A 14,114-nucleotide genomic window follows, 5' to 3' on the forward strand; every position below is an offset into this window, starting at 1 on the left:
TTTTCTTGTGACAAAAACCACAATAACTTCGCGAAAACTGAATAAGTCTGACAGAGATTTTGACGACCCTGGTAGTCCACTGGACAACAAGAGGGAGGGAAATCGATGGAGCGAGTCGAGTGCCTGTTGAACAACCAGTTGGTGTGTTTACTGGGGAAACTACAGATAAACCACTGTATCAGAACAGCTACTGTGTGAGTTAATAGCTTTTAGTCAAGTGTAAAGAATGCAACCAATGAAGGAAATCACTCATAGGTGGAGTAGGGCGGGTCCTGGTCGGATCCATGTTGACACCCACCAGAGACTTCCACCGGCCGAGCTGGCTAACTTCTGATTAGCCCGCTGCTAACTTAAATTGAATAAAATAATTTGGTCTTTCAGACTTTCCAAATGTTATTAAACTGAATGGATCAAATTCTGAATCATTCATTTTGAATCACTTTAATCTCTTTCTTTCATTTATGCTCCTTTTTCAGGCTCAGGAGAGGCTGAAAACATGACGAGCCGGTGTTCCCAATTACAGTTGCTAGGCCATCGATGGTCATTACTGATAAAAAAAACCTGGTTCCTCTCCTTCTTTATTTACATATCTTTTACTTTCAAATTGATAAAAGGTAACAGCTGATGTATATTTTTCTATATATATATTTTTTTTATTAAAGACAGCAAGCAGGTACAATAAGTGTGAATGTGCTGTATGAAACCGGTGCTCTTTATGTTCAGAGAAAAAATACAAAGCCACAATAATAATAATATTTCCATGCAATTCATATTCCTACACATGCAAAAAATAGAAATACAGCTGCAAACTATGATTTTCTCACACGTGCACAGCCGCACAATCACGTCACCACCCGCCTCTGAATTTATATTTACAGTGTAATATGAACAACGCTACTATAAATAATCCGCTGTGGGATCATTAAGATCAAAAGACAACCAAACCGCCGAAGACTAAAAGCTGCAGCTTCTCATCACAGAGCTTCTGTTTCTCATAAGCTATTCATGAATTAAAGATATAATACTAGTCTCAGAGGGCATGATAGTGGTGGGCGTATAAACCGGGGAACATCCCTTGTTTACTGCATGTTCACAAACATCTTCTTTAAAATACTCCCTTTTATCATGTGACTGAGTCATTTCTGTTTACACAAAGCACTCGTCCTAGTTTTGTATCGATGAATTTTCTAGAGGTCGCACACGACTAAACTGACTGTGTGCTTTCATGGAAATAGCCAACAAATAAGGGGAGGGGAACGCCTAAATGATTTAGGATTAAGGAGGAGTCCAACATTGTCTGTCCGGGGCCAAAAACCAGGGGCCCAGAGCAATAAGTTAGACCACTTAAAGCTTAGGCAGGCTCAGGAAAAAAAATGCACACGAGCCAATCCCTGCAGGCCACGGAGCCAGGAAGAGAGGCTGCTAATGGGCTAATTTCACTCCTACTTAGAGGATTAATTTGTCCATTTAGGTCTGTATGAAAAATGCTGCAAAAGTATTGGAGGGCAAAACTGGGTTGGACTGTCTCCACCTATACTGGTCTGATGCACATCCTGTTAATCATTTCATTAATTGAAAGATAAAAAAATGGCACCCACAAACTGTGTCGCTTGTTTTTTTTTTTGTTATTGTGATGTCAGACTATAAATCTTTATTCCACCAGTGTATGTAGAGACGTCTGTTTCCTCATCGCAATCAGTCAGTGTGCCATCTCCCCCTCTCTCTCTTTCTCTCCCTCCTTCATCAGCTACAGTAATATTTATGGCCTGTCAGGGTCACAGGCTGTCACAGAGAGCCCCTCATAAAACCTTTCACCGATGTCCTGCTGGCCCTTCTGCAGTTATGTGATCGTAATGGAAAGTCTACGGTTACGATGTGTACGTGATGTGATTTGTGTGTATCGTTAGCTAGATATTTGGAGATGTGGGGAGCATGTGTGTGTGTGTGGGGGGGTTTTGATTGTTTAAAAGAAGAGGCAAGCTGCTGCTCTCATGACCATACAGTGGGCACGAGCTGTGTGTGTGTTTGTGGGGGATTTATCCCCAGGAAATCTTCAGCCATCCGCATGTCACTGGGATGGTACTGTAAATCACACACACTCTTTCGGTCGCTGATCTGAGATAAACATGCGCACACACACGTTCGTGCCAGAAGGGTCAACACTCCTGGCACTGCTCAGTCCTCACACAGGCATAATATTTCTCTACAGCCGTTCAGTTATATCTGCAATCTTCAAGCATTTATTCCAGAATCGATTCATTAAAAATAACCCCGTGTTTTTACGCCTACTCCTAAAACTCAAATCTTTATCACAACGTATTTGTTTTGATCAATTTTTAAAATCCACAAACCAATCATGACCTCCCTCTGTGTCCGTATCACTGTTTCTTTCTCTGGCTGTGCGTCGCATTGAAAGACTCAGGCATTATTCTTAAGAGCCTCACATTTGTTTCAAAACCCTTTGCATAACGTGTTGCCTCAGGGTTGCCTTGGTTACCCTGCAGCAGTGATTTCCTTACTTAGAGAAAATATTTAATATAGACTGGCAGGAAATGCATGATGCTATTTTTGATTTTTCCTCAGAAAAGGGCTGGTAACATCTGTTTCTGCTCCTTTTTAGTGATTAAAGGAGCGATGTGTAAGAATTGGCAAACCTGTCAAACAAATAGGGGGCAGTATGTCACAAAGCTAACTGCTGGTTAGCTCAGCCCGGACTTGGAGCTTAAAGTGTTTGACACTTGATCTTAGGGCCAGGGCTAACTGGTTAGCATGCTAACTTCAGTATTTCTCTGCACTATGCATAGACATCGTAACATCAAAATGATTTCTTTACATTCTGCTGATAATTTAGTTAATTTTTGAATGTTTTTTTAAAATGAAATTCTGACACATTGCCCCTTTAAATGCGCATGATTGTGCTTATAAAGGTTTAACTGCTGTTTCTACACCAAAAGTAGTTTAATTCATTTAGAGAAATTATAATATACACTGATATTTGCTCATAATTTGAAATATACTTTGATAGCAACGGTCCTTTATGTACAGTATGTGCATGTTATCCAGTCGAGGAGCGCAGTAAGTGAGAATGCTGCAGTAATATTGATATATGGTGTGAGAAATATGGGGGTGACAACACATGTTGGCAGCCTCTAATCTTTACAGATCAAACATGAATGATTGGTTTTAGTGTCCTAAGCCTGGATGAGCAGGCAGCAGAAGGATGTGTACATCCCTCGCATCAGGTCAGAAACATGCTCTGGGTCCAACCTGCCAATCAAAAGGTTAATGGATAAATCAGCGCGCCACATCGAAGTGGCTGTTTTGGGAGAGATGAAAAATGTTCCCGCTCCGACAACTGAAAGCTTTCTGTTTTAGCCGACAGTTCTCCGTTCAAGAATCGCCGGTCATGGCTATTGTTTGCGATAATTAAGGTATTGTCAAGGAGTCCACGGTGTTACGAGAGCTGAAAACGTGCTTTGCTTGAAGCACTCCTGGGAACGTACACCAGGGTCTCAATTCCATTGAAAACAATGAGCAAAAGAAGCGAGCACTGAAAAGAGATTTTCCCAGCTGAGAAGCAGGTTTAATATTCTCGGGGTGTACTGTATAGGTCGAACACTCGCTGGCGTCGAGATAAACCTTTGCAGCTCAGGTGATTAAATGCATTGTGGTGGAAGGCAAGAGCAGCAATGAACTTGAATTAATTTTCTGACATGTCTAGAGTATAGAGAGTGTGGTAAAGACAATGTTTCCTCTGCTTGTTACACAAGCTCCAACCAGCTGGTGAATGCAGTTATAGAGTCTGTCATATGTAAAAATTACAGCGACCTGATTTAGACAATAAGGTTACTAAAAAATTGGATTGCCCTTTTTTTACACTGGACAAAAATCCCTAGGTTATATGACTGCTGTGGTGGACACCTTCATTTTCCACCAGTCTCCATTCAAGCAGCACTTGAACATCATTCAGTCGACATTGACTTCGAAAGAGAGTATGACGCTGCTTTCTACTGCTACCTGTTTTTGGCGCGTTTGTAATGTCGAGACGCGACGCACCAGAAAACAAAAATGGGCAACGGGAAAAGAGTCAAACGCCTATGTCCAGTAGGTTTACCCATAGCTAAATAAAGGGCATATACAAGCTAATCTTGGTCTAAAAGTCTACAGGAGAGCTTTGAGTCAGCAATCATACAGTGCATGTTCAGAAGGCAAGTCAAGGGATCATCAAAGTCTGTGGGAGTCATCCTCTGGGCACCACGAGTGTCAAAGTGGTGGACTGACTGCCATGTTGAAAGCCTAGCTTAAACGTGCATCTCAAAACGTAACATAAACAGAAGCACTCTTTGCTGTATGCTCGATAAACGGGAACATAATTCTTCTGTCCACCACAAAAGCTTGATGAAAAACAGTGGCAGTCCTCACAAACATAGTCAGTGGTGCAGCGAAGCCCTGTGTGACTGTCAGACCATTGTTCAGCTACAGAGCCCTGTGCTCTGCCACTAAAGGACAACTTGTTCTCCATCCCTGTGGAAACACGAATGTAAAATAGCTGCACGCGTTAGACTCTCTTGCTGTCTGACACCTCACATGTGCAGTGACCGTTTCACCTCAAGACTGCTGTACCTCTCCATTATTTAAATCTCTCCGTGCAACACTTCAGTCCAGAGAAGAATCACTCCACTACCGAGTATATATTTATTTTATGAATGAAACTGGCCAACAGATATATGTGTAAACTAACATACTGGGTCTGTAGCAGTAATGTGGACTTGAGTGTTGCCACTCTAGTCACTGTTTTGATGAATTGCAACTTCAATGACAGAAAATAAATGAAAGGAGACTTGACTTATACTGAGGCTGTGTGAATATTTTTCTGACTGAGAAGAAACAGGTTAGTTAAATTGGCCAATAATATTATTTTGGACAGGTACTACCTTGTTGTTTCTGTCTATAGAGACAAGATACTACAGGTAAAACTGCTCCCTTTTCCCCTATAGAAACAAATATAGAAACAAACTAATAACAACAGTGGAGACTTCCTCAGACTAATTCTCCATGCTGCAGACTATCACCGTCTTGTTTCCCGACAGGCCAAACAAGGATTTACTGCCCTCTAACTCGCTCTCTGTCTTTCTGTCTCTCTCTCTAAACACATAATCCATCACAGTCACAAACAGCAGAAGACTGCAGGTAGTCTTGTCTTTCTCCTGTCTCCGACTGATGCCGGGTAAATCTGCCGTGGTATTAACGCAGCAGACTTGACTGGATGGAAAACTACCATGTTTATTAGCTGTTTCAGATAGGCGGACGCTCGCTTCAACATGTGTTTCCTCGCCTGCTGAGCACAATACTTCAACACATCTTTGATGTGGAGTTTACAAGCAGAGTTTGGGGTAGACAGACTTTCATATTCAAAACATCTTCTCTCCCCAAAATCTGTTTGTCCCTAAAAACATCTTTCGACCATCAAACGCTGTGATAGGTGTCATACGCTGACTTGCTTGCAATGTGTCAGAACCAGCGATGTTGCACACCTCTTTATGCCCTGTCTCGCTTTTTCTATTTATAACTCATATCTGCCACTCTAATACTACGGTATGTATATAAAGATGTCAGAATGATACAGAAATCTATCTTAGTATTTTTATACTTTGTTTTCTGGCTGCAAGTAACGGTTATTTTTGTGATTGATTTGCCTGTTGTTGCGTTTTTTGATCACTTAATTAATCATGAGTCTATAAAGTGTCATGAAATAATAAAACAATTTAATTGCACTAAACCATAAAAGAAAATATAAAAAATACATTTATTTTCATTGCCTTCTTGCCAATAGACGAGAATACCCTTTTCTTCTCCCCGTCACAGTCAGCGGCAAATTAGCTTAAAGACTTGTCGTCACCGTATGGTTGCCAGGCAACAAGCGGTGACACCAGGAAGTCGCTGTACTTGGCCAAGAAATAGTCTGAGGTGTAAAAACACACACACACACTGTATGTTTTTACACTTCACTTTTCTTAATTGGTAAAACAAACGAGACATAACGTGTCAATTAGTGAGCTGCAGAGATTTTGGAACACTGTAAAATCTTAATTTAAAAAATTGAAGAAACCAATTACCTCAAAATTACCAACTAAAGTAGAGTAATAATTTCAAGTTGTTAAAACTGTTGAGCGCGTACAACTTAAATTTAATCGTCCACTGTACTTGATAATTGTGAGGTAATTGGTTTCCTCGATTTTTTTTAAAAGTAAAGTCATCTTTTAAAACTTTTGGATAAATCCAGGCTAGCTGTTTCCCTCGTGCTAAGCTAAAATAATCTATTTATCAGACAGTGAGTGGTGGTATCGATCCTCTGATCTAACTCTCTGCAAAAAGGCAAATGAACATTTTTTCTAAAACTATTTCTTGAAGCCGTTGTCATGGTCCTAGCTCTTAGTTCAGTTGATTTCCTGGTTTATGTTCAAAGCTTATCCTCATGTGTCACGTTTGACTTTCCACTTCTTGTCTTTGTCTGTTTTCCAGTACATTTCCTCTTCCTTGGTTCCTCTGTTTTTATCCTGTGTCTGTTCCTCATGTTCCCTGTGTTCCTGATTTGTCCCCCATGACTTTATGGTTTGTCCTCCATTTTTGTATTACTGTTTAGTTTCTTTCACATTTTTTCCTGATGAATGACTTAAAAAATCATAAAAGAAACAGTTGCAGATTAATCCTTTGTCCACCTACGTATAGAGCGATCCTTTCAGTATTAAATTCTGAAATCATTTAACAGCTGTGATCATACATTTAACCTCTGGACCTTGTTTTATCATATAAGAAACCATCCTCACATAAGTAAGTCTTCAACACGCTTACTTAAACTGGAGAAACTCCAGTTATTACAAATCATGATGGCCACCCACAGTGAGCAGATGGTTACCAGGACTTAAAGCGTCCAGGCGGTGTATTAGTCACCTGCCAGTCAGCGCTGGGTCGAGGCCAGAAAATGGAAAAGCTTGAATATTACATGCTACAGTAACAAAAACCCCACCAGATATTAGCTGTTAGACCCCTCTAACGACAGGAAGCAGTGTCCACAGACTGACATCTCTGCACGCTGGCAGGTGAAGACTATTCCAGTAATTTAGTCATGCATTTTAACGAAAGAGAGGTAAGAGGATTTAAGTCTTTTACAGAGCATAACGTGTGACCAATTTCTACTCACACCTCAATAATGGGATATTTCCTTTGATCCTCAAGAGCTGAGATGATTCAGATCTCTTTCTGTGGTCTAACATTACACAAAGGCGAGGAAACGAAGGGGGGGAAGGGGAAATGTGAATAGAAGCAAGGTGATAAAACTAAAGGGAGCGAGACGAGTGATGTGCAGCGAGCGGGAAAGGATCCACCATGATGTGGTATAGCAGCAGAGACGAGATGAGATTATCTATGGCATTAAGAAAGGTTGAAACAGAATTGGGCAGGAGCTTGTTAGTGCTGCACACCAATCCTGATCTCTGCTTTAAAAGACTGAAAGATCTGTAGGCAGAGATCATCGTCTTCAGTGCAGCCATACTGCATATGCACTGTATGTCTTTTTGTAGTGCAAAGCAGGAAAAAAAAAGAGGGATTCATGTTATGCAACGTATCATACGTGCAGATAAAAGGAGTGTGGGCTACAGCGTGCCCTACCTGACAGTCAATTCAAGGTTTTCAGGCTGTATTATGGCAGAGCGATGACTCTGAAGCATTTCACCACTTGGATGTAAAGCAACACTGCAAGACCAAAAGTAAAAGCAAATGTTGAGCTAAGGTATCCTGTTCTGAATTACACATATATCTTCAGTGTTTCTGCACCTCAAGAAACCTATAGGTCCAACATCCTGTGATCTGAGTTGAGAGTCAGCACAGAGGTTTCTATCCACAATGATGCTATGTGTTTTTGAACTGAGGAACACAGCTCAACAATTATTCATCTGTGTCCTGTAGACACAAGAAAAGTGAAAACTGCCAGGACTCCTGCTCCTGTAGTTTCCAGGTCAGCGGCTGTGAAAACATACAACACTGCAGCAGTGATCCAGAGATTTCTAACACAACCTGAACATGCCCCAAAGTTGAGACTGTGTTCGCAGACAGTAACAGTGTGACAAAAAACAAGGTTTGGATTTGTCAGCACTGTGGCGATAAACTGAGATGACAGTTTGAGGACTACTTGTAGTCATCTCAGGCAATCATACGCAGTAGTTAACAATGTCTTTGTCATGGTTTGTATCTGGTGCGGTGTGTATGCTAATCTACACGTGGTGACGCTACGGAGGAAAAGCATCTGTTTTCAGTAGGTAAGTATGCGTCTCGCACGTCGTCACATCTCCCTCGACCCCGTCATCACAATGAACAACTCCCTCTTGAGTACGACTGCTTTGTTCAGAGTAGCAGCTGAGTGTGGGCGTTCAGAGGACACTCACCACCAGAGAGAGCGGCCTCTTCCATGACACCACTCCGATCAGTCCAGAGAGCAGCACCTGGAAGAGACAACAGATGCTGTAAGTAAGCGGAAACAAGGACTGACAGATGTTCATATTACACATATTCATATGATGAATTAAAGAGATATTATTATTGTGATTTTGGCCAGTTTCCCTGACAGTGTCATCACCAAGATAACTGCTGTGATCTGAGAAATGTAAATCCTTCTTTTACAGTGTACTTTGACCTTTGATCCATATTTGAAATCATGTTCAACTCACTATCTAATGACACAAGTAAACTGTTTTAGCGTGACATTAAAAGTATTTCCCATGTGCCTTTCTCCATTTTTAGCCATGCTAGTGACTCAGCTCTGATGACGGCATCGTCAATCTGTCATTTAAAACTTTTGGTCAGACTAAAACATCCAAACAACCTTTTGATCGATTGACATGACATTTGTACAGACATTCATTGTATCCAGAAGACAAATCTTGCTGACTTTGGTGATTCCCTGACATTTCCTCTTTCATGGATGGATTTTGATCAAATTTAGTACAGACATTCATGTCCCCCTCACCATCAGCTGTACAAACTTTGGTGATCCCATAACTTTTCATCCAGCAACGCCACCTGGTCCAACACTTTTTTGGTTTTATGACTAGATCATACGAAACTAAAAGCATCAGCTCCAGCTGACTCAATGCTTTGCACTAAGTGGCTTAAATAAAAGCATGCTAACATCATCAATGAAGAAGCTGAACAAAGTTGTCATTACATCTGCTTTAATTGTCATTGTTGTAGAAATACAACAACATCCACGTGTAGATTGTTTCCCTTTGAACCTCGCTCTCACTTTGCTGTTCGGACTGCCACCAGAAAAATTAAGGTGAAATTACGGCACAAAGGAAGCGTGTCGGACATTGTGCAACCAAAACAGGAAGAGGCATTGTTTTCCTTGGTCACTATACCCAGTTAACGGTTATGTCATAACTGTGGACACTTTACACTGTGAAAGAAATGACCCCCTGATGCAGTACGCAAAGAAGACGGAGAGGGAGAGAGATGAGGTATAACAAGTTAACGGACAGATATTCACTACATGTCCTGGATGGGGGAAAGTTGAAAAGTTGCCATGCATGTTAACATTACTACTGTAAGCATGTTGGCATGAAGAAGCAACACTGCCAACATACAGCCTCACGCAACTGTTAGCATGGCTGTCGATGTGAGACTTGTTAGGATGCTTTCCGTATGTGAGCAGACATTACAAACATTTCAGGAGACCTCGCTATTTAGTTTCACCTCCAAGTTAAGTGTTTTGGATAATCCGGCTGATCTGTTTATAGTCTGTGCAGTATGACCGTCTGACCACTTGTTTCTTGCTCTGTCACACTTCACTGTATCTGTTGCCACGTTCCCAGATCTCTGCAACTACTTGGGCCAGTGCAGTTTTATCAATACCAAGTGAAATGATGGCAAACTCTATAAAAATAAAATCAAAGCTGTGATAAACCAAAACTGTCGTCTGGTACATAAACACAGACTTTCAATATGGGATTCACTTCTTCTTTGGCTTCTCTGGTAAATACTCCCTGAAAAGATCATCTCCTACATGATGGGCTGACTAATGCAGAGATCAGGTGGGAGTTATCGCTCCTGTTTTGTAATTCTGAGCCCATCTGTCATCAGATTTGTCACCCGTGTTTCAGCGTGGATGTGGATTTCTTTGTCAACTGGTCTCCGTGTTCACAGGCTCAGTCGATTCTTTTCCCTTCAGCCGGGAACAAGCGAACAACGTGATCCTGTGGTTTTAAGTGGTTATAGTGAATTCAATGCCACATTTTTCCACAGTTGATAAGGATTTTACAAGCTATTCTTATGTGTTCCCAGCTTCTTGCAAGGGTGATTCACTCCTTACACAACCTACAGAAAAACTAAGCACGCCACATTTATTTTTTCACACAGCGAGTGGCTGAAATCGAACACAAAGGCTGCTGAAAGTAGACCGTCTGGTCTCAGTGTTGACTTCAAGGAGAATTACTGACAAATAGCCAGTGAACAGCAGGAAGCTCTGACCTGAAGAGAGCCCAACTGTTACCAAAACCGACTGATCAAAACCATGATCTTCCCCAAACCTAACCAAGTCGTTCTCTTGTACCTAATTTAACCAAACTTAACCACAGGGCTGTCCCATCATAAAACAGATGTCATTTTCTACAGTGATTTGTAACCTTCCTGGAGGGCAGAGACATGGTGACGTTCGACTGATCAGGGCAACAGATGTGTCGTTCTCGAGGGCATCTACAGGATAAAGTGTTGCGTCGTTCATCTTAGAGGACTCGCTGAAAATGCAAAATCTTGTGTTACTTCCATTGTGACTCCATCAGACTGTCTCTCAGGACTTATTGGTGCTCCAGGTTTTTCCATTAGCTCTGATTTGCTTTTAGATTTTGTGCTCCGTCTACCTGGAACCAGTTCCCCCGCAGCTCGTAATGAAACAATTCAAGCTATCTGGACCCATCTTGCCGTGATGTCTGTGGCTCCCTCTCGTATCGATTACTCCCATCCTGTTATCGATCCGTCCGTTTGATTTAAATCCAAACAATTCTAGTGTTTGTCTTTTGTCTAAAGAACAAAATAAAACACTTGATTACATCAGATTTAGATTTTGAAAGAAAAAGCACTCATTGGTTTTCTCAGCACGTTTCACTCTGGGCGTGTGTGGTGTTGCATTTTAACAGTCCTCGCTACTGTAGGTGTGAATCCGCGTATGATCGAAACGTGTGTGAACAAAGGGTACTCATAGCCTCCGGCGCTCTATTCCTCCGTGGTCTCTCTCTGCCTTTCACCCTCCATTAAACACCAACATGCTCTCCCCATTTCCTGCTCTCCTCCTTCCTTCTCTGCACTGACTTTCTTGATATCTACTCCCTCTCTTGCAATTTTGTCATCCTTCCCATTCCAATTTCTCCCCGTATCACACTCCATCTCTGTATTTCTTGCTCCTGCACTGCGCCCACACAGTCGCAGTGTATTTCTGCACTCTCACACTCACTTTCACCGCTCGCTATCCAGCCTTCTCGTTTCTATTTGCCTCTCCATCTCTTTCCACTCTCTAGTCAATCTTCCACTTCTTCACTCACCTTGATTCTCACAGGACCTGGCAAACGGGATGTCAATATTTCATTTGAGCTCACACACACATGCACACACACACACACAGACACATGAGCCAGATAGATAGAGACCGGGATTAAAAGGATAGAGCCTGTGCTCGTTTGTCGTTTAAGAAATTCGACATAAATATCAAAAACCCGCAATAACTATATCCAACAGGCAAGTATTGCTTTTGAAAAGGCACAGAGCTCCATCATCTTTATCATAAAACAATTAAAAATACATAAAAGCCAAACGTTAAATAAGCAAATCATTTTATTAACATGCAACAGTATGACTTTTAAAGGTCCCATATTGTAGAAAGTGAGATTTCCTGTCTCTTTTATTATAAAGCAAGTAGAACAACGTACTACATTGACATTTTCTACAAAACGTGTCATTTTAGGTTCACATTATATGTTTATGACCTGACTTTCATATCGTGCCAGGGCGCCCTCCTCAGGGAAACGATCATATAGGTCGAAAAACAAGCAGGTCAAAACGAAGTATAATTAGTGGCTTCATTAGGTGTTACAGCTGTGATGGAGGCACAAGCCCATGTAGAGAATGGCTCGAGGATGCTGGACCTTTTAACAAGGAGTGGACTTTCATTCACTTTCAACCAAAACCAAGTAATTTTGTTGCCAAATCTTAACCGACTGGTTTTCTTGGCAAAACGTACAATGAGGGTCCGCCACGTGTGTCGTTGTGCACACTGCATGTTGTTATGGAAACAGTGATATGTCACAGAGAATGAACCTATTCTGTTCTTTAGGTGCGAGGACATGTTGCCATGGCATTTCAACATCTGTAACTGTGGACCCACTGGATGTTTTAAGGTGATTTTAGGTACGATTTCCAGCCGTGCTTGTGACGACCGAAACACGTATTTTAAGCCGAAACAAAATCTTTTCCTCACACCAGCGACATGGTTTAAGTGCCGAAACCTAACCAGACCAAAGTGCAACGCTGTCACAAGATAAAATGATGCAACACCATGATGAAAACTGAACCTAAAGAAATGTAAAGTTTCAGGAGGGGGAGTCTTTAAAGAGACAGGAAGCGTTTTTGAACATGAAAGCATGTAAACATTTTCTAGTAGACACCTGAAATGTATTATGTTGCTGTCTGTTGCGCCTGCCAGATGATTTGCAGCTATAATAACCAGTGTCCAACATCACTTGTCTCTTTTATTATTCAACTATCTTGATTCTTGACAAGCTGGGTCTATTTTTGCCGAAGCAGCCCACGGCTGTTAAGTGCAAAATTCACTTGTCATTGTATGTAAATGCCTATACCAAGCGACAAGAAAGAAAAGATAAGAGCTTATTGATTCTGCACCAGGGAAAATCAAACTGACTTCAAATGATGCCTTTCATTAGTCGTCTTTAAATATAGTGTAGCAATACAGTCTGCCAATATGCACTATTAGGGTAATACAGATAGGAAGATAATACGCTGCACAGTTAATTAAAACAAGCAAAGAACAGCCTCAACATAGAAATGTGGCTTCCTAAGAACAAATAGCTCCACTTCTAAACTGTCACCTGTGGACAGAGGAAGTGAGACAGATCTGTAAGAGCTGCAGTTGACATCCAGCTACACTAATAGCGTCTCTATGCTGTCTCAGCTCTGTTCATTGCTGGTGAAAACTGCAGCAGGAGACAGAGGCTTGTGTTACTCCTGTGTGACTGCAGGTAACGTTCACCCCCTCTGTACCGGTGTCAGGCACTGCGACAACGAGTCCAGAGATGTTGTGTCACTATAACAAGCCTCCCTTTCTCTCGGCTGGGTGCTCTTCAGGCAGCAGAGAGCAAAGCACAACGCACAATCAAGGCTGGAGGGAACTTCTTCCCATCATTGTGTCCGAATAGTCACAGTCTCAGAAATTTACATAATTATGCAACTTGAGATCACATCATTACATTAGGTGTCGAAATGAAATAATGTTAGAGTTCTTGAGTCCTTGCTTATCATCTAGTGTTGTTGTTGAATCTGAGTTCAGGAGTCTCACGGCCTGGGGAATGAAGCTGCAGTAGTCTAGTGGTAGTCTGGTGGTTCAGCAGCGGATACTTCTGTATCTTTTGTCAGATGGCAGCAGGGTGAACAGACTGTGGCTGTGGTGCATCTTTTATTATCCACTGGATAATAAAAGATGCACATCGGGATGTACATCGGTGAAGTGAACTGTCTACAGTTCACTTCACCAGGGAACCCAAACGCAAGACACACAGACAGATAGGTAACTTAACATAAAGCTGATAATCCAAAATCCAAAAATTGAAGCAACAAAAGGTAGACAACAAAACAGCTGAAAACCAAGAGCAAAAGCAAACGAAGTACAAATCAAAAGGCAAAGGACAAACCAGGAATAACGCAAGGAATCAGGAAGGAAAAGCAGGAAACACACGAGTAGAAGATGCGACAGGGAGACACAGGAACACAAGCGCAAAACAGGAGAGACGAACTGACAAAGAGAAAGTACACAAGGGATGATTAACTGATAGCACACA

At 41.6% G+C, this 14,114-nt stretch overlaps 1 protein-coding gene across 2 annotated transcripts in view; it reads right to left on the reverse strand.

Annotated features, from left to right (window-relative positions):
- The window catches only part of fam189a1 (family with sequence similarity 189 member A1), a 91,450-nt gene that overhangs the window by 40,291 nt on the left and 37,045 nt on the right, over positions 1 to 14,114 (reverse strand). For both annotated transcript variants that reach the window (XM_084357204.1, XM_084357203.1), the window contains exon 2: positions 8,442 to 8,498. In XM_084357204.1, coding sequence (XP_084213330.1) covers positions 8,442 to 8,498 — 57 coding nt within the window. The remainder of the gene's footprint in view (positions 1 to 8,441; positions 8,499 to 14,114) is intronic.

The sequence above is a fragment of the Pagrus pagrus genome, assembly GCF_965226575.1.
Source record: "Pagrus pagrus genome assembly, chromosome: 1".
Taxonomy (NCBI): Eukaryota; Metazoa; Chordata; class Actinopteri; order Spariformes; family Sparidae; genus Pagrus; species Pagrus pagrus.